At 37.9% G+C, this 26,979-nt stretch overlaps 1 protein-coding gene across 1 annotated transcript; it reads right to left on the reverse strand.

Moving 5' to 3' along the window:
* EPS8L3 (EPS8 signaling adaptor L3) lies at positions 1-26,250 on the reverse strand (the record flags this gene model as incomplete). The annotated part of the gene is made up of 19 exons (XM_081325469.1): positions 1-12; positions 2,129-2,261; positions 2,880-2,965; positions 3,668-3,790; positions 5,326-5,419; positions 6,406-6,437; positions 7,138-7,240; positions 7,606-7,754; positions 9,053-9,127; positions 12,439-12,503; positions 18,094-18,211; positions 18,927-19,021; positions 19,848-19,963; positions 20,082-20,158; positions 21,318-21,467; positions 21,705-21,863; positions 23,402-23,466; positions 25,850-25,914; positions 26,210-26,250. 19 exons carry the CDS (start codon positions 26,248-26,250, stop codon positions 1-3), a joined length of 1,758 nt encoding a protein of 585 aa, XP_081181595.1.
* Positions 26,251-26,979: the final 729 nt, after the last annotated feature.

The raw sequence follows: 26,979 nt of genomic DNA on the forward strand, positions 1-26,979 counted from the left end.
TTACAGATGTTCCTGAGATAATTAAAAATGGCAAGCGTGTTACCTGTTACAGCATTTACAGAAGCATCTTAAAGCCCTCTTAAATGCTATTCTTAAACACGGCAATTACAAACTAATTGGAAAATCAGTGGACTGAAGATTACCCTGCAGCTAATAATATTTTCAATGAGTTGTGCCATTAATCCAGTGATGATCTCTTCAAAATAAATGATGGAATGGGTTAGGAGATCTGCAAAAGCTAATGCTGAGGACCATTACTGTGAAAAGAAGTACAGAGATTAAACCCTAACTTAGATAAACTAGCCATTTTTGTAAAAAAAAAATACACTGACCATGGAAAATTACAGTGGGGTATGATTAATTTCGCCTTGGTATTATGTGAATTCAGAATTCACTATTCTGCAAACCATGGTTTATAGTTAACTCATACCCCTTGAATTGCTCAGGATCGTATTGTATAGAAGTAAGTGTACAGTGCTTTTATCCTCAGCAATGTAGTGGGTGTGCTTAATACTGTAAGGCCATTCAATAAATTTCAAGCAGAAGTGAGCACCCTAAATTCTACCTACCAATAGTTGGCTAGTGTTTTGTTGCTTTGCACATGAAAAAGCTTTTATCAGTATTCCAAAAAAATATATTGTATTGCTTTTTCCCCAAGATAAATAGTTGGCTTGGAAGAATACTATACTGTATATGTTTCATGAGAAAAAAATGAAAGAGTTATCTTTGGAGAAATAGGTTAACATTTTACAGCACATTTTTGTGCTACAATTATTTAGACAAGTATCCTTGACAGGAAATACAACAGCACCCCAGATTACAAAATGCCTAAGGTTGGATTCAAACCGCCTCACTTCTCTTCTGTTTAGCAGTCTTTGTCTTGCAACACTCTGCTTATAAAGCATTGCGAGGAGAATATTACTCTTTGCTCCCTTGTGCTCATTATGCCATTTTTCCTTCACAATACTATCACATGAATTTATGATATTAAAAGTAAGATGCCAAGAAATTAGTGGTAAAAATGATCCAGTGTTTACTTATGCGCTTGGTGTGACTACCTCATGATTTGCACGTAGGAGTGCGAATTACGCATCCAGATTTCCTTATAGATGAAGTAAACATATGTGCTAATTTATCACATCTTCCCTAGCTAAATAATCAAGTAACAAGGAATAAGGAGTAACCTATCAGTGTAGAACCCACTGTATGTGCTGATGCCACACCATCTTTGTAGTCATCTGTGGATAGTTACATCAAACTTCTTTACCCTGTTTCTGTTTCTGCAACACCATTTCCTGGTGGCCTTTTACAAGGTCCTGAAGATGTGCTTGTGTTCCTGGGCACATGTGCAGGATTGTCAGAACCTTTACTGTACATGGTTATTTTAATTGCTGCTTGTTTAGTTTTTATCATAGGTGCTGGTAAAGCACTTAATTTTTGTTACTTTTTTGAACTGCTGCTAACTACCCAGAATCACTATGGCGAGATGTATGGTTACATAAATTGATACCGATAAAAGAAGCCTGGGGTTGAAATGAGGAGTCTTTTGTGTTCTCTGAGCATGTTTTCTTGCAGGGGTTTCACTATCCAAATTAGGTAACATTATTCTAGTAATGTTCTAGTAATGATGATGTCGCCTAGTTTGGATAATGAAACTTTGGCAAGAAAACAACCAAGCTCAGAGAGCTTCAATTCCCCCCTATAAATTGAATGAATGAATGAATGATAAATAAATAAATCCATCTATCTCTCCATCCATCCATCCTACTGTTCTGTGGGGGATGCAGGAACCATGTACTTATATTAAGGCAGACCTCTGGCCCTTTTAATTTTTCCCCCTCAAAATACTCTCAGAAAGAGTCCATCCTCATTGGTCTCATCTGCCAAACCCTTAGTGGACTTCAGAGCCCAAGTCCTTTTTCAAAGGGCAGCTCCAGCCTACAATGTCTGATTAAAATCCAGAACAGTCTGACAACTAATGTTTTAGTTCCTTCCTTCAGTGGTGTCATTGAAAAAGAGAAGATTGAATTCCAGTCCAAAGCTACATTGACAATATGACAACATACCTTTCAGCAAATTGGAAAGCCATGAGATTGATTCAACGGTCAAGATTTAGACATTGTCTTACCTGCGGTGGGGATTTAACTCCTGCAAGCATTGAAAAGACTTTTCTTCCCTCTTCTGGGCAGACCATTTTCAGTTCTTCTTGGCTCAATGACAGTAGCTGTCTACCATTTAAGATGCCAAGGGATTTAACTGTGCTGTTGAAATAACCAAAAGGTACATACATAATCAAATTAGTCACCCTTGAGGAATGCCGAAGAAGAAAAGGGGGTTGGGCCCGATTCTCTATGCTTTGTTTATTAGGCCATGCTACAGTGCATCTTTTCTATTGGTGTTGAAAATAGACAATCTGGGTTTCTCAATTTCCAACCAACCATTCTCTGTAGTTAAGAGTTGAAAATTGCTGAATGACTGAACATGGCCCTCCTGGTTCTGACACTTGGATCTGTGAGCTTGTGTTTGACTGTAAATGTGCAATCTGGTATTTCCTGTATAAGTTAGTATTATCGCACTCTTCTTGCTCTATTTTTGCTTAAAAGTAAATTTACATTTATAGTTTCTGTAAAATATCAGCATCTAGAATTATATCTCCAGTTTGACATCTCTGGTCATAGTGATAGTATGATTGCTGCGATTAGTAGCTGCAGTACATCTGCAGGAATGTTAAATGTCAAGGGACTAAACAGAGTTGAAAGTGAAGAAAGAGTTTACTACTCTACACAATTTTTCATCTCATGGACATCAAGCATTAGAATAACCAAATCAGCCATGACCGGAATCAGATTTATTGGACTATTTATTACAGTAAAACCTACATCTTGGAAAAACCTTTTGTCCTGAGCCAAACTGTGACTTCTGCTGGTGAAGAACTTGGCTGGAGATCACTGAAACCTGTTGAAACCTGAATACAGAGGGAAAACATGATTTATTGGAAAAAGAGAATATTAATTGCTCAAGCTTCTAAAAGCCTATCTATTTAAAAATAAGTGTAATTACAGTCAATACGTTTCAACAACTGGGCTTGAAGATCTGAGTTTTTCCTTCCAGTTCTCAGTGGGTAGTGTGTGTGAAAGTATAATTAATACAAATTTACAGTAATCTCAAGTGCTGCTGCTAGATGCTTCAATTGTTTTTATAAATTTCTAGCATAATGACTCAGTTCCGTACTTACACATTGGTACAGCAGATTGAGAATGCCTGCTTTCACTAAATACCAATTTAATTTCTGTGATGCCTCCCCCAAACCTAAGCATTTGGGATGAGACTTCTTGCTATTTTTCCTCCATGAATTCAGAATTCAGGATATTTCTTAATCTGGATATTAAGAAGAATTCAGTGAGGGGACTTCCAATGAGATATAGCCAATAAGAGCAATTCTGTCTGAAGAAAACTAAACAGCTGGTTCCAACAAAGTAGGCAGAGATGCCCCTTTCTCAGAGAACGTATACTTTTTCTGATTTTGTATCACATTGCAAATAGATAGCTGCTCCCTAGATATGTTTTAATTTTATATAGAAGGGGAGGAGTGATTATGTGAAATAACACCTAGCATTAGGCATCTGTTTCTGCAATGCCACATGACGCAACAGAAAATTGTACCTACTTGCTCTGGATTATATTCTTTATGTGTTGTCTGATCCTTAGATTCCAGAATATTATTAGGAATATAGCCTTTCTCCCCCATGGCATTTCTGGCAAGCCACCATCTTTTTCTTTGGTCCAAAATCTAAAGAATAGGAGAGTTCAATAGAACAAAATAACAGAATAACAGAGTTGGAAGGGACCTCGGAGGTCTTCTAGTCCAGCCCCCTGTTCAGGCAGGAAACCTTATATCATTTCAGAAAAATGGTTGTCCAATCTCTTCTTAAAAACCTGCAGTTTTGGAGCATCCACAACTTCTGGAGGTAAGTCATTCCACTGATTAACTGTTGTAACTGTCCAGAAATTTCTCCTTAGTTCTAGGTTGTTTCTCTCCTTGATTAGTTTCCATGCATTGCTTCTTTTCCTACCTTTAGGTGCTTTGAGGAATAGGTTGACTCCTTCTTCTTTATGGTAACCCCTTAGATATTGGAACACTGCTATCATGTCACTCTTAGTCCTTCTTTTCATTAAACTAGACAAACCCAATTCCAGCAACCATTCTTTAAATGTTTTCACCTCCAATCCCGTAGTCATCTTTGCTGCTCTTCTCTATATTCTTTCTAGAGTCTCAACATCCTTTTTACATCATGTCAACCAAACTGGGTGCAGTATTTGAAGTGTGGCCTTACCAAGGCATTGTAAAGTGGTATTAATACTTCACGTAGTCTTGATTCTATCCCTCTGTTAATGCAGCCTAGCACTGTGTTGGCTTTTTTTGGCAGCTGCAGCACACTGCTGGCTCATATTTAAGTGATTGTCCACTAGGACTCTAAGATCCCTATCACAGTTGCTACTATTGAGCCAGGTACCACCTATACTATATTTGTGTATTTGGGGTTTATTGCCTAAATACAGAACCTTACTTTTTTCACCATTGAATTTCATGTTTTTATTGTACTGTTGTTGCTGTGGGCTGCCTAGAAGGGTGATTGTGTATGCTTTCTAAATAAATACATAAAGATGATTCCTGTGCCATTAGTACAAGTTCAGAACGACTAGTGTGATTGCCAAGTTTCATGATGCATGGCAGTAAACATTAAGAAAATGTTATAGGGAATGCTTGGCAAAGTTATGTGCTATTGCAAAGAGGTTATTACCAGTTGGGGTAAAGGTTATGAAGAAAAGTTTGGAGTTTGGGTAAAAGGCATCCTAAGGTCTACAGTAGGCCACACAACTTAAAGCTGCCAAGTTTGAAAACCATTGGTTTGCATTGTTCCTTTCAGATTCTAGTTCAAAAGCCTATGAGAATCATTTGCAGCATTAATGACTTCTACACAAAGATGGCTATTCCAGACTTCAGTTCTGGTTTTATTTAACGATTTGAACTAGCTAGAAGCCACTGTTTTCTAGTAAGAATTATTATTAGAACTATCTTCTCCTTTTTGGTTCTTACTTTTTTGGTCTTTTATACCACTTAGAACTAAATACTCTGGTATAATTTACTCTCTTTCCTAGTCATGATTGGGCTGCAATACCTTTAATTACTTTGATGGTGTTTACGTAAAGAAGCAAGGTAGATTTTGATCCTATACAGGAAGACTAGAAAAGCAGCTTTGTTAGTCATGTGCACTGTACTTGCCAAGAGATCAATCTACTAAAGGAACAAAGTTTCAGTCTTACCTCTAGTAGGTCTCCTTTCCTTACAGTGAGCTCTTGGGAATTCCGTGCATGGAAATCACACATGGCTTGCATGAGTTGGGGAGGATTGGAGGCCCTGAAGAGGAAACAAAACTGCCCTTGAGAACAAAAGTCTGGGAGATGAGCAGCCTGTTCTTCCTTTTTCCTTTTTTATGTAAAAAATTCCCTTGAAAAGAGTTTGCCTCCTTGTTCTCTACATGGCCACATCCCTTGTGATGGAACGTCTACTAGATTCTGCAAATGTGGGCCAAACACCTCAGCTGGGGTGGGCCTTTACAGGATTTGAGTAGCCTGACTCCCACTTCCCAAAGGCATCACACCTGGCAGCTGAGAATATTATGGAGATCTTATGCCCCAAAGCAACTCTAGCAATAGCGTTCCGATAGACAGGGTCCTATTTCTTCATTTTTGCCAATTTCAGAGAAGTAATCATGTTAATTTGTTTTAGCAAAAACCACAACATGTTTTTTGCTAAAGACGAACGCACTGCTAAGTACGTTGAAGAACACATCATTTCAGTATAATTCAAAAGTATTGTATCTTGTTCTGTTTTTGTGGTATTTTTGTATTGTGGTATTTTTGAACTGATTTTTGTTCTTAAATATTTTAAACAATTGTAAACCACCCAGAGTTGCTGGGAGATGGGTAACATATATATTTAATTTATTATTATTGGTCACATAATCAGCCAGGTGCTTAGACTAAATCTGACATTTTTGTCCACATCCCCAAAGACCTACAATAGAATAGGCAGGTGTTGTTTGATGGTGTTAAAGGTGTCACCACAGCCTCCTTTTTCCTTCTCCTTCTTTGAAAGCTGTGTCCAGACTACTTTTGTCAAAATTTTAACTGCTCTCTAATTCTTAATTGTATTTATTCCATTGTAACCTGAGTAGGTATGCTTGGAATGCAATTTCTAGAGTAAATTTGGTGCATGGAAATTCTATATGTCTGCCATTTTCTGTTGGAGTCAAAATAATTTTCATGTGGTCACATAGGTAAGTTTCATTCGCCAGGAATATTTCCTGTATATCCACTAAAAAGTCTGGTAAAAGAACATACCCATCTGAAGAATTATTCTGGGTTCCATTTGCCTATAAGAAAATAATACAGCTTACTTTAAGTGAACTTAATCATAAGTACACATTAAACAATGTTTTAATAAACAAATGGCTTCAAATGTATGCAAAGACAATATGTCGTGCTATTTGCTTACATGTTTAAACTTCATAGGAATCCACTGTATTGGCAGTAGCAATAAAATTTTATCTGCTGGAGAACTGCACTGTCAGTAATGTATTTGTATGTGACAGCAGACTTTGCATTTTGATGATATAGTAAGCTTTTTCTTTGCAATTGCTAATTGACATACTGATTTGCAAATTATGGCAAGCCTGGTTCTCTCCAAATATGTTGTAGTTCAGCTCCCATAAGGCTAGGCAGCAATATTTATGCTGCATTCATGACTATCTTCTATCCCAAGATACTGGGAGTTGCAGTTCTTATCTGTAGGCATTTACAGAACAGCTGAATGTTAAAAATGGACAGACATATAATGATTTGCTAAATGAGTATTGCCATGAGAATTAACATTGCCTTTGAACAATATATGAAACTATAAAAAAATCAGGCTATTTGAGATGACATTGTGCTGACTTCGTATAGGGCAGGCAAGATACTACTTTTGCTTTATAAGCTCATGGCCAAGCATCTGCTCTCCATATCATGGCTCTCTCTTATACTGATTTTACTTCTGCTCTACCTGTGGTTGTCTGCCATTCACGAGTAACTCACCTGAGCCATATCATTAGGTCTCCAAGTAGACCTGGGAGGCACCCATCCATCTGAAAATGTGGGTATGTAGGGAGGGAAGGATTGTCCCTTTGGAAATTCTTCCCTGTGAGTAGGAAGAGAACTTATTGAGTAATAAAAATGTGGATCAAGCTACAATAGATCCAGATCATCAAAAGTGTTTCCTTCAGAATCTCTGTTACAAATCCACTTGAATGACAGGGTTACTGAAAATTACACAGTGAACAAAATGCAGGGATAGCATGGATTAACAAGGATAATTTCAATGAAGAAGAATCCTGCTAGATTTGGCCAAAAGTCCATTTTGCTTTCTTTGGCATTGGCTCTGCATGATGTTAATGGAATGGCTCTGGCTATAGTGTGCTATGCAATGGCTGGCATTCTGATTTAACCTAGTTTCTTATCACATTGAAGAAGCAAACTAATTCTTCAAGGCTTCACAACTCTTACCTAGTTTGATTCCAAGCAGTTCCCAAATTCTTCCAAATAATCTGCTCATCATAATTCAAGGAGCGCCTGAGCAAATTAATAGCTGCAGGTGTCAGCAATGGTAAAACTACTGTAGAGGCCAGATTCATCCTGGGACATCTGGACAAAATCTGAGAATGAGTGAGAATACATGGGATTCAGGGAATGCAACATGACCATGTAATCGAGCCTCCGAGGACAGAAAGGCTTGCAAGGGGAAGTCACAAGGTTTATTGTTGACTTTGTTACGGTCCAGGTTTTGATTCACTGAATGCTTCTAAAGAGAGATAAAGTTCTTATTGTTTAACATTCAGAAGACACAGTATAGCTATACTTCCCCCCCCCCTGTATATTGGAATTGTGTTTAGGAAAGAAAAAGATAAAAGGGTAAGAAATGTAGTATGGTTAGAAATGGAACATGAAGTTATCTGGATTATTTCTTGTATTCCACGAACGAGGCAGAGTAATTGCCTAAGCCCTAAGCCACACCCTGCCTGCAACCATCTACACCAGAGGTGTCAAACTGCTGGCCTGTGGGACAGACCCATCATGGAGAAACCAAGCCCACCCATTGCCAGGAATGACATTGCGAGTTTGACACCCCTGATCTACACAGCCATGAGAAAAGTGATTTCCACTTGTGTCTTTTTTTGCCTTCATAGATTTCTAATGTGTCAGGAAACTTCTTAGCATGTGGCCTTGGATAACAGCCATTTTGCATTTGTCATCTGTAGAAAATGAGGTATAAAGAATGCTGGGAAACATTCAGGACATTTGCATTTTGGTTCTGAATATTAGAAAATATGATTGCTAGAGCATAGAGAACACCTATCTGAATTCTGGGGTGCCTAATTGATTTAGGGGGAAAAATCCCTCTCTCTCTATGGTAACTACAGCCCAATATTATATGCACGAAGATGGAGAAACCCAGAAATACCCACAATGGAGGAGTTGACTGTGAAGATGATACAACTTGCAGAAATGACAAAGTTGAATTGTTTGATTAGTGACATAAGCAGAAACCATATTTACAAAAGATTGAAAACTTTTTATAGACCTTTTGCTGACAATGGACAAAAACCAACATTTGATCTCTGGATCGCTTGATTAAAAAAGCTGAATATGGGAAGAAGGGAATTATATTATGCAATTCTAAATGGGAAAAAGTAATAAAAATTGTTTGCAATTGCTGCAAAGAAGATTGGAAGCTGTTTCTTCTTTTTTTCTTCTTCGTTTATCTGTACTGTTTCCAGCTCTTTATTTTTTTCTAGTTTCCTTTTATATATTTTTCTTGTTTATCTTTTAATGATGTAAACACTTTCAATAAAAACTATATAAGAAAAAATGCTCTCTATTTACAAGTGAATCTTTTAAAAAAAAGACAATCACCAGAAACCTCTGGAATTTCTTGCTTGACTGCTGTACTCACAGTTCTTAGAGTGGAGAAGACGAGGTTGGTCAATTCAGGAGCACTTGGCTGTTGTATGGTTTGGTCAAGCTCCCCCTGCAAAAAAACAAGCACAGTCCCATAATTATTATTTCTACAATTTTGAAAAATCATTTCACAGATTGAAGAAGGAGGGAAGTAAACCATTAATTAGACCACATCAGGTTATGGAAGGGGACGCGGTGGCTCAGTGGGTTAGGATGCTGAGCTTGTCAATCAGAAGGTCGGCAGTTTGGCAGGTCGAATCCCGAGTGCCGCGTAACAGAGTGAGCGCCTGTTACTCGTCCCAGCTTCTGCCAACCTAGCAGTTCAAAAGCACGTAAAAATGCAAGTAGAAAAATAGGGACCACTACGGTGGGAAGGTAACAGCATTCCGTGCACCTTTGGCATCTAGTCATGCTGGCCACATGACCATGGAGACATCCTTGGACAAGTGCTGGCTCTTCAGCTTTGAAATGGAGATGACCACCGGCCCCTAGAGTTGGAAATGACTAGCACGCATGTGCGGGGGAACCTTTCCCTTTACCTATCAGGTTATGGGCTATTTTTGTGCTTCAAAATAATGTTGACCCCTGGTGATTGCCTAGAGTCGACTACCTCCTGAAGTCTTCTTGGCAAAGGTTTGGAAGTGGTTTCCTCTCACCTTCTTTCTTGGGGAAGGGGGGAAAGAGAGATTGAGATTGAGATTGAGATTGAGATTGAGATTGAGATTGAGAGAGAGAGAGAGAGAGAGAGAGAGAGAGAGAGAGAGAGAGAGAGAGAGAGAGAGAGAGAGAGAGACCCAAGGTGATGGGTGAATTGATGATTAATTTATTCATGAATTCTAAGGCAGGACTAGGATTCATGGTCTCCCAGTTTTTAGTTTTAATACCTTAATCACCATACCACTTAAGTAATATTCATTTTAGGTAAATTTAAACAAAAGATGGTACTCGGTCAATTTTTCCAAACCTGATGCTTTCCAAGTGGCTATACAGATTGGGAATTCTGGAAATCTCTATGCCAGCCATTAGGAAGATTGCAAGAGTGGAGAAGGAAATTGTGCTAGGTTTGATTAGATTCTGGGCATGGAACTGACAATGATGTGCCCTGGTGTTGGCAAATAATTTGACCCTCTAATAATCGTATTGAAGTTGCTTAGTTAGCTAATGTTTAGTTCCCTTCTCTAAGAAAAACATGTATGGTGGATTAAAAATTAAACTGGGTGTGGGAAGCATATTCTGGACTGATACTTGGCTCTGGCCAGGACTCTGATTCTTATAAAAGAAAAACAAAAGCAGGACTTATCATGGTCCTTGGCTGGCGGGTGTCCTAGTCACATATTGTGCTATGCCATCACATATTTTGGTTTAATACAGCATTTCTCAACATTTTTTTCACCTGTAGCCCTCTTTCAACCTTGTTTTCCTCCTGTAGTTCCCCTGTCCAAGTCCCATTATTGAACAGTAATTGATGCATTTTCTGGCATCTACAGGACAGTATTTGCAATATACACACTTTGCTTTTCTATGGCCCTATCAGTGCCCCCCACTACATGTTTTTTTCCACCTGTGACCTCCTTAAAATATCCTAGGGTATCCTAGGGTGCCCAGGGGACCACTGATTCTCGGTTGAGAAGTGTGATTTAGTAAAGAGTATGAACGTAATTTGTAAATCAGGGTTTCTTGTGTACTTGTGTGATACATTTAACAAACCATCAATAAGCAAAACAAAATGGATTGGTATGATGTGCAACTCTAGCTAGTGAGTAATTACTGGGAACTTGGTCTCTTCTCCCCATCACCAACAACACAATTTCAAGTATTAGTTGGAGTTGCAGCATTTGGGGGAAGGGATGTTGGATGCTGCTAGGGCCCAAGAGAAGCTGGGAATGGCTTCTTTCCTTTTTCTAGCAAGGCCACCAGCAAAGAAAAATGAAGAAAGGCCATCTCTGGAAGAAAATGCCGTTTTCAAGGGCTGTTCATCTTGGTCTCCATTCTTCAGCTCTTTTTCCTCCACTCCCCTTTTCTTTATGGGAACCGTTCAGGAAGATCAGTTAACACAAAGATTAGGCTTACACAACACATTAACCCATAATTAACTGCATAATAGCTGTCAAATCCATTGTATTTCTTGCCCAACATTCTGAACCATTAACAAAACAATACCAGCTAGATCTGGACAACAAACTAAAATAATCTCAGCTTAGTCCAGTTTATGACACAACTCTAGCTGTGGTATTGTTACCAGTAATTTCTTTTCTCCTTCCATTTTTTTTTAGTAATAGAAACATAATACTGTATACATGAGCAAAAAAAAGGGGGGGAATCTTAACCCTCTCCCTTCTGTTCATTTCTCGAGACCTGCATCCAGCCATTGAGCAAACAGGTAGAATGAGATAATTCAGATGTGAACAATCAAAACTGGAAAGAATTTTGGTGCCCCAACCTTGTGGAGGAACACAGCAATGGTATTTATGAAATAAAGAAATTGGAGGAAATGACGGGAGGTAACAGCCATGTCACATTTAGGGTCTTAAGATCAAATTACAGGAGATAAAAAAATATTAGAAAATTAATTTAGCGAGTGACTTTTTGCAATAGATACCAGGCAGAGGAATTGATCTGTTTATGGATCATAGGAAAGGGTGAAGATAATGTTTAGGACCCTTTACTAATCCAGATTGTTCAAGTTGTTTTCACTGGGGAATAATTCTAGTGATTGGGAAAAGGTTCTGTTCCAAATTACACAGAGTATCAGTCTGGACTAATTTCCCCATCCTGTTTATTTTTTTATTTTTATTTTAATTCCATTTATATTCCGCCCTTCTCCGAAGACTCAGGGCGGCTTACAAGCTTAGCAGTAGCCTTCATTCTATGTATATCAGGTCTATTCAAGTGTGCAATCATAGCTTTCTGATAAAGCATACCCTTTATTTGCCCTTCCAATAAAGTCAGATCTGTATCATTTGTGCATCATGCTTGAAAGCATAAATGTGCCTAGAATTTTAATTGCGATTTAACTGAGACTTTCTTTGGGAAACATTTTTCATCTGAAAAACTGCATTAAATATCAACAAGCACATACAGTACATTTAGATTCTCCATACAATTACATCTGGTGAATAGATAGGTACCTTTATAATCTTTCTCTAGTTTCCTAATTTCTTATCAGACTACCATGATTTTTTAATTAGTTAAAATATTCCTAATTTAATTCAACAGTGGCAATAAACAGCTACGACTAAACAGAATGGAGCTCTTTGTGCTGTTGCCCCAGATATTTCGTGCTGTGGAATTCCTGAAGAGGAGTTCTTCTAGTAGGAAATGTAGCCAACTGTATTGGCAATAGAGAAATTTCTGCCAAGGTCAAAGAAGTTGCAAACCTACCAGCAAATTGAAACTGTACTTGACCTTCTGGAAGCATTCTCCAAATTCAGATTCTGAGGGCAGTGCTGCTGAACCAGAGAGACACATTAGCAAAATAATCCAGAAGATAAAAGACAACAAGGCTATGGACAGGTATCTCCACATGCAGGACTTTCAGGTCTGATAGAGGTTGCACACTATCATACCTGACTGTTAAATGCGTGTGCGTGCGCGTGCGTGCGCACACACACACACACATACACGGGGGAATAATCACATTTGCAATCCTGTTAAGTAAAAATAATCAAAACATAATGTTAAATAAACTAATTTAATTCCAACTTTCTTACTTAGTTAAAAAGCAGTCTAAATTCGAAGATTTGCTATGGATGAGTTCAGTGTAATATATAAAGCACACTTTTTATACGCAAGAAAATTATATGAAACCCTATTTGATAAGATATACCACTGCAGCATTCAGAGAAACAAAGCCCATCGGATTTAAATTGTATGGATCTAGACACTATCATATAATCTGGATATTTTGTGTGGACTTTTCAATAAAAAAAATGAACTTCTGTTTATGGTTTTGATAATTAGATAGGATATATTATAAAAAAAAGAGTCAGGATTTATCCTCAGAGGGAGGGGGAGAGAGAGGGGGGGAGGGAGAGGTCTGTTTATAATTGTACTTATAACTGCTGTAAAAAGATTGGAAGCCTCTTCTTTATATTTTTTTTCTTCCTTTTCTATTTTTCTGCTACTCTTTTTCTTTAGTTCCCCCCCTCTTTTGCTTTATTTCAATTTGTTAGTCTTATTCTTAAAAAATTGTGCTTGAAAATTTCGCTACAATTGTTTAAAATTTTCAATAAAATTATACAGTAGAGTGTGTGGATCTAGAACACAATCAGTATTCAGATATGAAATTGATGATCTAAAAAAGTAGAACCTATCATTAAAGTGTTTCTCCATAACAGAGGATTGATGCACAGTCAATAGAACACCAATGTCTTATAAGTGAACTAGGAAATCTTAAGTGATGATGGGATACAAAAATATGATCATGGATTATATAATAATATTCAGGAAATTGAAAAACCAGACAGGCTGTATATAACCCCAAAAGGATATCTCAAAAATAGAGAGAGCTGATGATAATAGGGCAAATGAACTTCACACATATCTATGTTGGCTCTTAAATTAAACCTTCTCTAGTGTGAGATGACTAGAATTTACCAAAAGAGTTTGAGATTATGGTAGAAAATCAAAGCCACGAGTGAATTAATTAATTAATTAATTGATTGATTAATTAATGAGGCAAAATCTATAATTAAGGAAGGAACCCAATTTCCAGGATTGTAATGTCCTAGGAATTAGGTAATTCAGTAAAAATAATTGGCAGTAAAATTGTTCCTGACTAAATGCATATCCTATTCAAAACTCCACTAGCCACTATGAAGTTCGGAGGAAAGAGTTTTTTTTTTTTATTGAAAAGATTTAACATACAATTTTCCTTTAAAACCCCCCCTCCCCCTCCCTTCTCCCTCCCCCCCTACCTCTCCCCCCTCCCCCCCTCCCCCCCCCCCGACTTCCCAGAGCTAAATACAAGGTATATAAAAAAAAACAATCATAAACAACCATATACTAACAACTATAAACTCTAAAATCCATCACTCTCTAGCTTATATAGGATAAAACAAACCTTAGTAATATTGAATATATATAAAAAAACTAAAAGAAAAAAAGAAAAAAAGAAAGAAGACTCATTCAAATGCTACATAAAACTTCTTAACCCTATACTTGTTCTGGATAAACTCAATCCATTTTCTCCATTCCATAATATAGCGTTCTTGCGAGTGATCTTTCAAATAGGCCGAGATCTTCGCCATTTCTGCCAGGTCGGAAACCTTTAAAGTCCACTCTTCTATGGTCGGCAGTTCCTCTTTCTTCCAATACTGACCTATCAAAAGTCTTGCTGCCGTAATAAAATTCAACATCAACTTAGTGTCCACAACTGTAGCATCTGTAATTATTCCCAACAAAAAAAGTTGCGGACAAAACTTTATCCTCTGTTTAAAAATCTTCTGCATGTTCCACCAGACTTTTATCCAAAAAGCCTTAACCTTTTTACAAGTCCACCATATGTGAAAATATGTTGCGTCTTCATCACCGCACCTCCAACATTTAGGCTGATAATTCGGATACATACTTGCAAGCTTTTTAGGATCTAGATGCCATCTATAAAACATTTTGTAAAAGTTCTCTCTTAGATTTTGAGCTTGTGTGAATTTTACGTTCCTCACCCAAATCTTTTCCCACGTGTCCATTGTGATAACTTCCTGGATGTTTTGGGCCCATTTTATCATACAATCCTTAACAAGTTCTGTTTCCGAATCAATCTCTATCAGCGCAAGATATATCCGTTTAATATGTGCGGGTCCCTGATTTCTAATTTGCTTTATCAAATTTTCATCAGTCATTGTAAAACCATTTTTCTGGTCTTCTTTCCACCTGGCCCGTAACTGAGTATATTGAAACCAGTTTTGAACAACCTTCTCTTCTCGCAAGAGGCTATATGATTTTAAACACCAGACATTTCTTTCCAAACTTAGGATCTCCTTGTACGTAGTCACATCATGTTTGAAACCAGCATGTATATTTTCTATTGCGTGTTTTGGAATTGCCCATAGTGGTATCTTGCAATCTAACTTATGTCTATACTTCTTCCAGACTCTCAGCAATGCCTGTCTTAAAATATGCACTCTAAACACATTGTCTACCTTCTTATCATACAACAAATATGCATGCCAGCCAAACAACAAGTCATGGCCCTCAAGATTTAATAATCTCTCTTGTGTCAAATTAATCCAATCACTTATTCCTACTAATGCAGCAGCTTCATAATATAATTTAAAATTGGGCATTTTAAGCCCACCTCTCTCACGAGTATCCTGCATAATCTTAAGTTTAACTCGTGGCTTTTTCCCTGCCCACACAAATTTATTGATACCTCGCTGCCATTCCTCCAAATTAGAATCTTTCTTAAGAATCGGTATCATTTGAAATAAAAATAAAAATTTAGGCAGGACATTCATTTTCACTGCTGCAATCCGTCCCAACAAAGACAATTGCAATTTTTCCCAACTCTCCAATTCTTTTTGAATTCTCCCCCATAGTTTTTCATAATTATTTTTATATAACTTTGTATTAGAGGGCGACAAAAGCACCCCCAAATATTTAACCCTTTTAACAATCTCAAATCCAGTTAGTCCTTCTAAGAGAGCCTTTTGCGAAACTGTCATATTTCTGGCCAAAATTTTGGTTTTCTGTGTATTAACTTTAAATCCAGAAACCTTCCCATATTGTGTTATTATCTCCATCAGGTCCACAACAGAGTTCTCTGGCTGAGTCACTGTAACAACCAGATCATCTGCGAATGCTCTCAATCTATAATCCTGATCTCTAATTTGTATCCCCTTAATTTTTTCCGAATTCCGTATTTTAGTCAATAATATCTCTAATGTTAACACAAATAACAAGGGCGATAATGGACACCCTTGCCTTGTGCCCTTCTCAATATTACATGCTTCTGTCAAACTATTATTAACTATAATTCGGGCAGTTTGTTTTTGATATAATGCCCTGATCGGTTGCACAAAATTTTCCCCAAAATCCATTTTATCTAAAACTTTCAACAAAAATTGCCAATTCAATTGATCAAAAGCTTTTTCAGCATCTAAAAAAATTAGCGCCGCAGAGATCTGGTTGTTCCTTTCCAAAAACTCTAACACATCAACTATATGCCTCACATTATTTTTCATTTGCCTACCACTAATAAATCCTGTTTGGTCCCCATGAATCACCTGTTGCAGAACCCTCATCAGTCTATTAGCCAAAACCTTAGCAAATATCTTGTAATCTGTATTTAAAAGCGATATCGGTCTATAATTTTTAACTTGAGTAGCATCTTGGTCTTCCTTCGGAATCAAGGAAATAAAAGCTGTTCTCCAAGACGGTGGCACCTTTCCCCCCCTCTGGATTGTCTGGAACAGTTCCTTTAACGGTTTTATCATCTCTAATTGTAAATTTTTGTAATAGGCCGCAGTCAAACCATCCGTACCTGGTGCTTTATCCACCTTCAGTTCCTTAATTGCTGTAAAAATTTCTTCTTCTGTAATCAATTGATTAATCCCCTCTTTTTGTACTTGCGTAAGAACCGGGATGCTAGCATTCTCCAAATATATATCAATGTCTTTTTCATTAATTTTCTCCTTAGCATATAGTTTAGAATAAAAATCCACAAAAGCGTCCTTGATAAGATCCTGTTGAAACACAACCCTTCCTTTGTGCTCAATCTTATCTATATTAGAAGCCCTTTGTTTTTTCCTCAATCTATAAGCTAACCATCTACCTGGTTTATTAGCGTTACAAAAAGTATTATGCCTGGCAAACCGCAGATTGGTTGCCACTTGGTCAGCCATTAATTTATCAAATTGTCCTCTTAACAGTTTAATAGCCTCCTTAGTCTTCACATCCTCTGAGTTCAAAATCAAAGCCTTTTCTTTTTCCTTTATTTCATTCTCCAGTTCTTTCCTCCTAGCTTCCACAGCACGTCTATGTTTATTATTCATATATATCAACACCCCTCTCATGTAGGCCTTGCTAGCATCCCAGACCATATCCATAGAGGTACCCTTGTTCATATTAATTTCAAAAAAATCCTTCATCCGCTGTTTGCATTCCTCCACATTTCTCTGATTTCTAAACAAATTCTCATTGACATCTCTAGGCAACTTTCTCTGTCTAGCAATCCATGAGTTCACACGAAACACTTTATCCATAGCTTCTCTTATTTCAGATGCTGGCTGATTCAGTACCACTTCAAGAGCCTCAGAAACCAGCTGCTTTAAATCTTCCTTAGTATTCTCTTTTAAGCCTCTAATTCTAACAGCAAACTGCATCTGGTGATATTGAGCAAGACTTAATTCTCTTTCCATTTTATCTCTTAAATCTTCATTCTCCCGTACTTTTGCTTCTAATATGGCATTCTTTTGAATCAAATCATCCACTTTTTCATCCAAATCTTCCACACATTCCGCCACTTTATGCACTTTGGACAAAATGTCTACCTTCATCACGCTGCACTTCTGTTCCATCCTCTCTTCTATTCTCTCCTCCAGTTTCTCCAATTTCTCCTCCATCTGTGCAAATTTATCACCCATTGATTGGTTAATTGATTCCAAAAGTACCTGGGCATGTTTATCCAGAGCATCTCGTAAATCCTTCGGTGTCAATACATCAGGAGGATGCAACGCCTGTAACGATGATTGTTGCACCGGAGAAGATCCACCACTCCGAAGAGTTTTAGGGGGAGGTTTAGTCGCCATCTTTAACTTTCAATTGTGACACACTTTCACTTAAAGTTTAAAAAGTTTTTAAGAGTTTTTTTTAGCGTGTTTCATATTGCTTGTTCCTTTGTATCATTTCTCTCTTGTTCAGAATACTCTGAAAAGAGACTGTCCCTTAGATCTGTGCAAAGCTTCAATTCAGAGACTTGAATCAAAGATAGTTTGGATCAGAATAAGTTAATGCCCCCTCCCCCTTTTATTTTCCAGGAGACCGTGGAAATTTAGAAATTCACAATTGCCCACTTGCTACTCTCTTTGGCAGTGTTACCTTGATTGCTATCACTTTCTTTTTTCTTTTTCTTTTTCTTCTTGTCACTCAGGGGGGTGCTCTTTTGTACTTTTCTTGCAAAGGATTCAATATCATCTAGAACATGGTTCAGGATCTCCTGTTCGCAACAGAGGAACAAAAACCCAGTTCAAATACTGTATTATTGAAAGCTTTTTTTGGTGGTGGGGGGGACCACTAACAGTGTACATTTTTCCTGCCATTCAGAGATTTAACACTGAGATTATGCTTTCAACTTGGTGATGGTTTAATTTACTTCACTTGGTTCCTTTCCCTGATCTGGGAAAAAAACACTCATAAAGAAGCAAAATTAATTAGTTGTAAAGAGACATTTTCAATCATTTAAATGTTATTGATCTCCAGATCAAAGAATCTCTTATTCTGGCTTGTAATCCTGGCTTCTAGCTAAACATCTTCTTAGATCTTGACTATCTTTCCAGACAATTTCTAGAAATTCTTGTCACGCTTTGTTAGAAGCTGTGCTTCATGATTACAATCTCTGTTCATCAAAACAATTACATTCAGACTTTGTACCAACCACAATAGCTCCTATACTCAAACAGGAGATTTCCAGTTGGGTTTGGACTAAAATTCACATACTCTCCAGACAATATGATTAACCTAAGGAGTTGGGGAGTTGCAAATAAATTGGGAGATATCTTCTACAATGCAGTTTTCCAAACTATGCAGTTTTCTTGCCCTACTTGTTTAGATAACAACATCCTGCTCTCCAGTTGCTACCCTCTAGATAGAGAAATACATTTTAGTGTGGGGCCAGCAGAGAGATGGTATCCAAGAAAGAATGGAGTACTTACAATTTTTACATATTTATCCTGCGACATCGGGGAGAGTTTAGCATCTTCTTGATGTGTTTCATACTTCTGCTGCCAGTCAAATTGCCGTTCACCTTCTACAATGTTCAATAATCAGAATCAATAATGACCCAGCTAGCTGACTTTCCATTTCAATTCCTTGCCCCAAATATGTGTACCCCAGCTGCTTCTAAAAAGGATACCAAGGGTGAAAGAGATAGCTATTGTCACATAATGAATGGCTATCACTTAACACTGAATGTCTTATAATGGAAGTGGGGGAAATTCATTCCTAGTTACTGTTACAGTACTAAATCTTGGCTTCTAAATCTAGAAGAATACCCAAATTGCAATCTTGAATGTTTTTTTATCTAAATTTCCATTCCCTTTTTTGGCTTTTAACTGAATAGAAGCATCTCTTTCTGAATTAAGCTTGAATTTCTTTGTCATTTTACCCATCACTGACAATGGATTTTAACAGCTTCCCTGATTTTTTTTAAAGGAAATATATTGCATATTACTGGAGGCTATCAATTTACTGGTGATAACCAAACCTGATCTTTCCAGAATATTTATCCCAATAATTTCATGCATATATTGAAAAGCAGTGGGAGATAAGATAGAATATTGAGGAAAATTACAAGCAAATGGTCTATTGTTGAGCAATAGGCCTTGAAGCACTAGACTACAGGTCTACTGTATTCACCATACAGAGCATCCAAAATTGGAAACAGTCCAAGAACAATTCAAGCCTATTATATATCTATCCCATGTAAATAATCTAATTCTCTCCTTTGGTCATATTTCCATGTACTGTAAATTATGACAATAGACATTCCCTCCCTCCATCTTTTTCCTTTATTTAGCTAATGCATGTCTTCCATTAGCAGGCAACATTCCAGCAAAAAGGAATTATACAGTTACCACTGAATTCTGTGTAGCGTGGTTCCATGTCCCAAGGAGAATCCTGAGGAAATTGTTTGGTGTTGCCAATGTAAGATGCTCTGCTCTGCTGATTCAACATGTTCTCCAAGTTCAACCTAAATTATAATAATAAACTTACATCATCATCATCATCATCATCATCATGTCTTGAGGTAACCAATAAAGCATCTGGAATAGAAAGTTAATATTGAAGATGTCCAACTCTTCTGTTACCTGAGCATATCATGATTCTGACGTTCAGTTTTCCATTCCTCAATAGCTTTCTGAATTTTCATTTTCAACAAGTCAGCCTAAAAGAAAGAAGAAGCAATTTCCAGGTCTCTCTGGATTCAGACCTGCTTTAAACTGGAATGGTACTGTTATTGTCTGATACAAATTGTTCTCCGTCACTATGACTATAAAAAAGATGTTGAGACTCTAGAAAGTGTACAAAGAAGAGCAACTAACATGATTTAGGGGACTGGAGGCTAAAACACATAAAGAACGGTTGCTGGAATTGGGTATGGCTAGTTTAATGAAAAGAAGGACTAAGGGTGACATGATAGCAGTGTTCCAATATCTCAGGGGCTGCCACAAAGAAAAGGGGGTCAAGCTATTCTCCAAAGCACATGAAGGCAGGACAAGAAGCAATGGATGGAAGCTAATCAAGGAGAGAAACAACCTAGAACTAAGGAGAAATTTCCTGACAGTTAGAACAATTAACCAGTGGAGCAACTTGCCTCCAGAAGTTGTGGGTGCTCCAATACTGGAAGTTTTTAAGAAGAGACTGGACAGCCATTTGTCTGAATGGTCTCCTATACCATTTCTTTCACAGAAATGAGCAGGGGATTGGACTAGAAGACCCCCCCAAGATCCCTTCCAACTCAGTTATTCTGTACTATCCTATGGCAACAGAAGCACTGCAGAACATTTCCTTTGGCTAACCTTTTGATAATTATGCAGGATGTAGGACTCATACCTGAGCAAATTATTTCCCACTCTTATAAGATAATAAGGGGCTAATTTCTTTTTGCTATTCACCTTATGTTAAACTCTAGGAAGAGAGTATCCATTAGGACTTGGACTATGGAAGCTTCCTCACATGTTTATTAAAATCTGACAATCAGTGTCTTCCTGGCGGCGGGGAACCATTTCCTAACTCTCCTAGTGCCATAGATCCAAATGAGATTTGGTAGGACTGCTATTTTTTTAAGCAAAAGTGTCAGTTTCAGATATATTGCATTATGGATTTCAGATTATTATGCAGATTATGCAGTTTGTCTTTAGGCTGGAGGAGAGAGATTTTTCCATGGACCGGAAGGTGAGTGGTTTTGTGTGCTGCCTGCATCTCGCAGATGGGGCTTTGCTTGTTTGTGTGGACCGGTTGCTGGCATGCCGTGGCCCGGGGGACCCCTGCTCTAGGCCACTTTCAGGTCTGTCCCCTCCAAATTAAGGACATGCTGTAATTACCCCAATCTGCTCGCATTGGAAGAGCAAGATACTAGTTTTCTGCTGGTTCAGTTCTTTCACAGAAATGGCCAAGATGGAGTTGTAAATACAACAGTTAAGGATGGAGACACATTCCTGGATATCTTCCAAGGAATAGCAGTCCAGCTCTTCCTGTAGGCAAAAACGAACAAACACACAGAATGTAGTAGAAAAAACCATGCTGCCGCCTTCCTGGTCTGAAGAAAAGAACACAACTTTTTATGCCAACAATCCATGAGGAACATGAGCAGACAGTAGTTACTTGATATTCCTTGGGATTTTACATGTCTTATATAATAGCAGTATGATGGCCACTGTTCAGATATTTAGCCTTAGATGTGAAATAAAGTATACAGAAGCTTTGTTTACCTCAGCTTCTATGTCCGTCAGCAACAATTTGTTCTCCTTGATCTGCAAAAGCATGTCTTGGCCCCACACTTGGCTTTGGGCATCCATCATTTTGAGCCGCTCAATACAATTGTCCACATTGTTGATTTCTTTGCCATCAATAGTACAAGTCAAAAGATGCTGTGGATCAAATATGGACTTTAGTTCTTTAGTGCATAATCTGAGTGTATATGTAACTGTTGTGAAAGGATCAGTCCATAAGAGGCACTACGAAGTACTGTAAGGAAGGGCCATCTGTGCTGCATATATAGCATATGCTGTTAACTTTAATTGCTTTAGTTTATTAAACAACAAAATCTTTCAAATGATTAATTTATGGTGGGAATTTTGTTCAACAGATGCAAAGTATAACTCATTAAACTAGGTAGATAATCATTAATTACACAACGGTTTAATATTTACAAGTAATTCAGAGTTGTTATGTTACTGTAAGAAAGAATGGAAAAATATTAAACATTAAAGGTAGGGAAATTAATATTCCATCTGCAGGAAAACAGTTCTAAATTTATCTGATTAAAATTCAGATGATCAATCAGTTAAATATTAATCACTGAAAGGATATAAGCTTCTAATGCTGAAATTCAAAATAACTTCCTGTCAGAAGAAGAGGCCCCAGTCTCTTGCAGATATTCAGATCAATGTGTACCAGGAGAAGTGAGTTCCCACCTGTGGCTGTATGTATGTAACATGCTTAACCAGGCTAATTACATGGGGCTGCATTCATGCAACATGAAGCCTAGATGGGGTGTGGGGTGTGGGGTTGAATAGCATAATTTGAAAAGCAAGACTGTCTGGTTGGTTTGGGCTTCAGTATATTATTCAAACAAAATGAACTAGTTCAGTCATCAAATTAATCATATTGCGTGAATACAGCAAATAATAGGGTTTGTCCTAATTTATCTTCATTCATCTGGATGCGTGAAGGCAACCTCTGAGCGTACAGGTAGTCCTCTACTTACCACTATTTGTTTAGTGACTAAAGTTGTGATAGCACTCAAAAAAGTGACTTACAACCAGTTTTCACCCTTATGATCATTGCAACTTGCCAACATGATCAAAATTTGGCTGCTTGGCAGCCACCATGTATTTACAAAAATTGCAGTATCCTGGCGTCATATGATCACCATTTCCAACATTTCCAACAAGCAACGTCAATGGGGAAAGATGGATTCACTTAACAACCGCATGATTTACTTAAGGCCATTGCGATTTTAGCAACAGAAGTTGTGGTTGTAAATTGAAGGCTACCTGTACAATGAAGGCTGTAAACTTACTAATTTATGAATGAATGGTAAACTGAATATGTGTAAGTTAAGGATGTTATTTAATGCTGAGTTTCTGTTCTTCCCCATTCTGTAAAATCATTTAACAGGTTAAGACCAGAGAACTGGTAAAGAAAAAGCCATGGGAAGCACAGGATTATGGAGTCCGACAAAATCTTGTCAAGCATCATATTTAACTCTACATGCAACGCAGGAAGCTCAGCATCAGAGCATTTTGAACCAATGGCCAGGTAATCTCTTCTTCAAGAAGATCAGCACAAAAGGACCCAAAATTCTTTCATCGAGCAATGGGTGAGGCTTATGTAGAGTATAACAGAAAAATGCAACTGAGCAGAATGTTAGGGAACTTTCTGTGCTTTCAAAGTTTTTTCCTACCTCCACCCGATCCCGGACGTCATGCTCAGCCGTCATTATAGCTCGACTGTACTCTTTCCTCTGACCTGTGGGGGGGGGGGGGAAAGGCAGAGTTCAACTCTAATTTTTGCTTTAAGTATTCATTAGGATGGCAATCAGATCGTAGTTTGTAGTGGGTACCCAAAACCTCAGAGAAAGTTTATGTCCTGGAGGGCAGGGGAAGGCAGGGTTTGGTTCTACATGTCTTGGCTTGTCCAGGACCGCTTTATGTGCCAATTATATGGAATTAATAAGAGGAGAGGGTTGTTTCTTTTTACATCAGAAAAAATAACAGAAGGAAGTGGGGAAGCTTCCATTCTCTAAAGTAGTTTATGCATAAGGGTCAGCTGATATTCCTCTCTTCAATGCAGAGTAAGAAAGTACATGGCATAGGGCAGGGGTGTCAAAATGCCAGCCCATGGCAAAACTGCGCCCACCCCATTGCCGGCAATGGAAAAAAAGTCATGATACATTGCGATACGTCACATGACACTGCAAGTTTGACACTCCTGGCATAGGGCCTGGTTACTTGAGGGACCACCTGTTTCCCATATTATTTTCCTGGATGCTCTGATTTGGCTAGGTTGGCATGCTTTGGGTACCTTTGATTAAACATTGCCATCTGTTGGGACCTCAGAAGCACAGCTTCTCTGTGGAATGAGATTCAAATGTCCCCATCACCACCATACTGGTGTTTCAAAGGCCTCTTTTCCCAGACCTTTGGCAATGAGGTTTGGCATCTCTTTTCTTCCATTTTTTTGTCCTTATTTGGGTTTGCTTTCTCTTTTTCTTCCTCTTGGTTTTGTGTTATTTTTGTGCTCTTCCCTTATTTTTAAATGTTTTCAACAATTTATAAACCATCCAGAGTCAGATTTGGTAGTTAGGCAACATATAATTAATAATAAATTAATTAAGGACCTAGATTGTTGGGGGCAATAAGCTGACTTTGTAATAATGCCGCTTGGGGCCCCCCGAAAGCCCTAATAATAAGCAGGCATATACATAGAATGAAGGCTACTGCTAAGCTTGTAAGCTGCCCTGAGTCTTCGGAGAAGGGCGGGATATAAATGGAATTAAAATAAAAAAATAAATAAAATAAATGACTAGGCAAGTCATTAGATACACAGCTGGAATAGTAGACTGGACTCAAGCAGAACTAAAAGTCCCAGATAGCAACATCAGAAAAATGACAATGTATCGTGCCCTTCATTCAATGTAGCGTTGTCAGATTTTATTTACCAAGGAACAGAAGTAGGCATGGAATATTGCAAGTATATCAGATGGCTGAAGAAATAAGAAGGGCATTGGAAGAATAATTGATACGACAGTGAAGAAGATGCACTGAAGCTAGCATACAAAGAAGGCTTACTGAGTACTGGAGAGATCAAACTGCCCTGCAAGAAAGACCAAATGAAGAATAGAAAAGAGCCATGGCAAGGCAAATTATTATTAAAAATGGCAGACAAAACAGATAACAAGATCTGGCAATGGATAAGAGCAGGAAAGTTGAAGAAAGAGACAGAGGGATTAATTCTGGATGCTCAAGACCAAGCCTTAAGAACATACGCATATAAAGGCAGAATTGAGAAGACAGAAGACAGCCTTGGCAAAGAAGTTGAAGAAACAGTGGACCATCTGAAAGAAGATTGCACAGACTGACTACAAACAATGGCATGACCAAGTAGCAACAATGTTCCATTGGAATATCTGCAAGAAATACCATTTGCTCGCAAGCAAGGTGGGACCACAAAATAGAGAAAGCAGTACAAAATGAAGAAGTCAAAGTGTTCTGGGACTTTAGAATTCAAGCAAACAAGCACCTGCCACATAACACTCCAAACTTAATAATTGTGCATAAAAAAAGACATAAAACATTGGGATAGTGGGTGTTGCAGTATCTGGAGACAGCAGAATAGAGGAGAAAGAACGGGAGAAAATCACAACGTACAAAGAACTGCAAATAGAACAACTGTGGCAAAAGAAAGCACAGATAGTACCAATAGTACTAGATACTTTGGGTGCAGTTCTAAAACATCTGGGGCAAGACATGAACACCATCAGCACTGACAAATCACCCTTAGTCAATTGCAAAAGGCAGCTTTACTTGGTACAGCTTGCATCCTAAATACCTTTAATACACCAAACAACATCTGCCTATCCCAGTTCCTAGGGAAGGACTTGATAGGTAGATAAAATACCAGATCAAGTCTAAACATCTAGTTGACAATATGATCATCATCATCATCATCATCATCATCATCATCATCATCATCTTCCCACTAGGCTATTTCTTGGCATAAATACATAAATACTTGTACTCCTATACAAGAAAGTAGACAATGTGCAGATGATAGCTACAACTTCATTTTAGGCCCCTAGGATGTGATTCCATCTGAATGATCTGGAAAGAGGAGAGTAGGCTATCCTTACGGTAAATGGCTTTGCCACTTGGCCTGGATAAGCTATTGTCTCTGTTGAAATGAGTTCCAGTGTCACTGTGGAGAAAAGAAAACAAGGCACATGGATTTAATTGTTTTAAAAGGTCTGCTATATACTCCCTTATATCTCAGTTATCCCCCACTCCCTGCTCTGAATCAAGACTTTTAGTAAGTCCCAATAATAATTTTTTTTTGATTCTGAACAAAATGAAATGATCTGCTCTTGAGATGTGAGCCAAATCTCATTTAAAAATGTCTGTAATCAACAGCATCCAAATCTTTTCTAGAATCTGTGTCTAGAGAATAGATTGTTGTGGCAAATTCTCATTAAGATTGAAATATATAGACTTACTTGCAATAAGCACCATACCTATGGCTGAAGCGATCTTCCATTCTGAATTCAGATCCTACAAATTATATGCCTATTAAAATGCTTGCCAGTCGTGTTCACCAGCAGTTTCTAGCAGAGATGAATAGCCATATAAATTGGATAAATAAATAAATAAATAGTATTCAAGATCTGCATTTTAGCAAACATTTCTGCTACTGTGATTGAAGCATTATATTTCTTTTCAACATTCTAAAGAGCCAGACCATAACCCAAGTTTAATCATAACTGTAGAGAATAGCACATTTGCAGGGGTCTGGTAGCACAGCCAAATCATCTGACCTAGCCCTGGTCATTAATCTGACTGGTAGCAGGTCCCACACTTTCATGTTCCCAAATGTTTGGGCATATGGCCTAGATTTTAACTGGAGATGCCAGAGATAGCTTCCAGGACTTCCTGTATGCAAAACCTGTTATTCCTACCAAGCTAAAAATCCCAAGATAGTCATTCCCTTTGATAGGAAAAAGAAAAAAAAACAACCCACCAAGGAATTTGTTTTGTATGCAGGTAATTTTAAAGCCTTCTTCATTGTATTTTCTACTAACACCAGCGCCATCCATGTTATTATGTCTTCCCTTTCTACCCGAGACCTTTCACCCTTCTTAAATTATTGTAAAGAATAAAATTATTGTAAGATAAAGATACCCTCCAGCTGACTAGTTGGCTTTCTTCTCTGTCAGGATTTTTTAAAATGCTTTTTAAAAACTTTTGCAAATTTCCTCATCTGGCCAAT

The sequence above is a fragment of the Vipera berus genome (genome assembly GCF_964194415.1).
Source record: "Vipera berus genome assembly, chromosome: 3".
NCBI lineage: Eukaryota > Metazoa > Chordata > Lepidosauria > Squamata > Viperidae > Vipera > Vipera berus.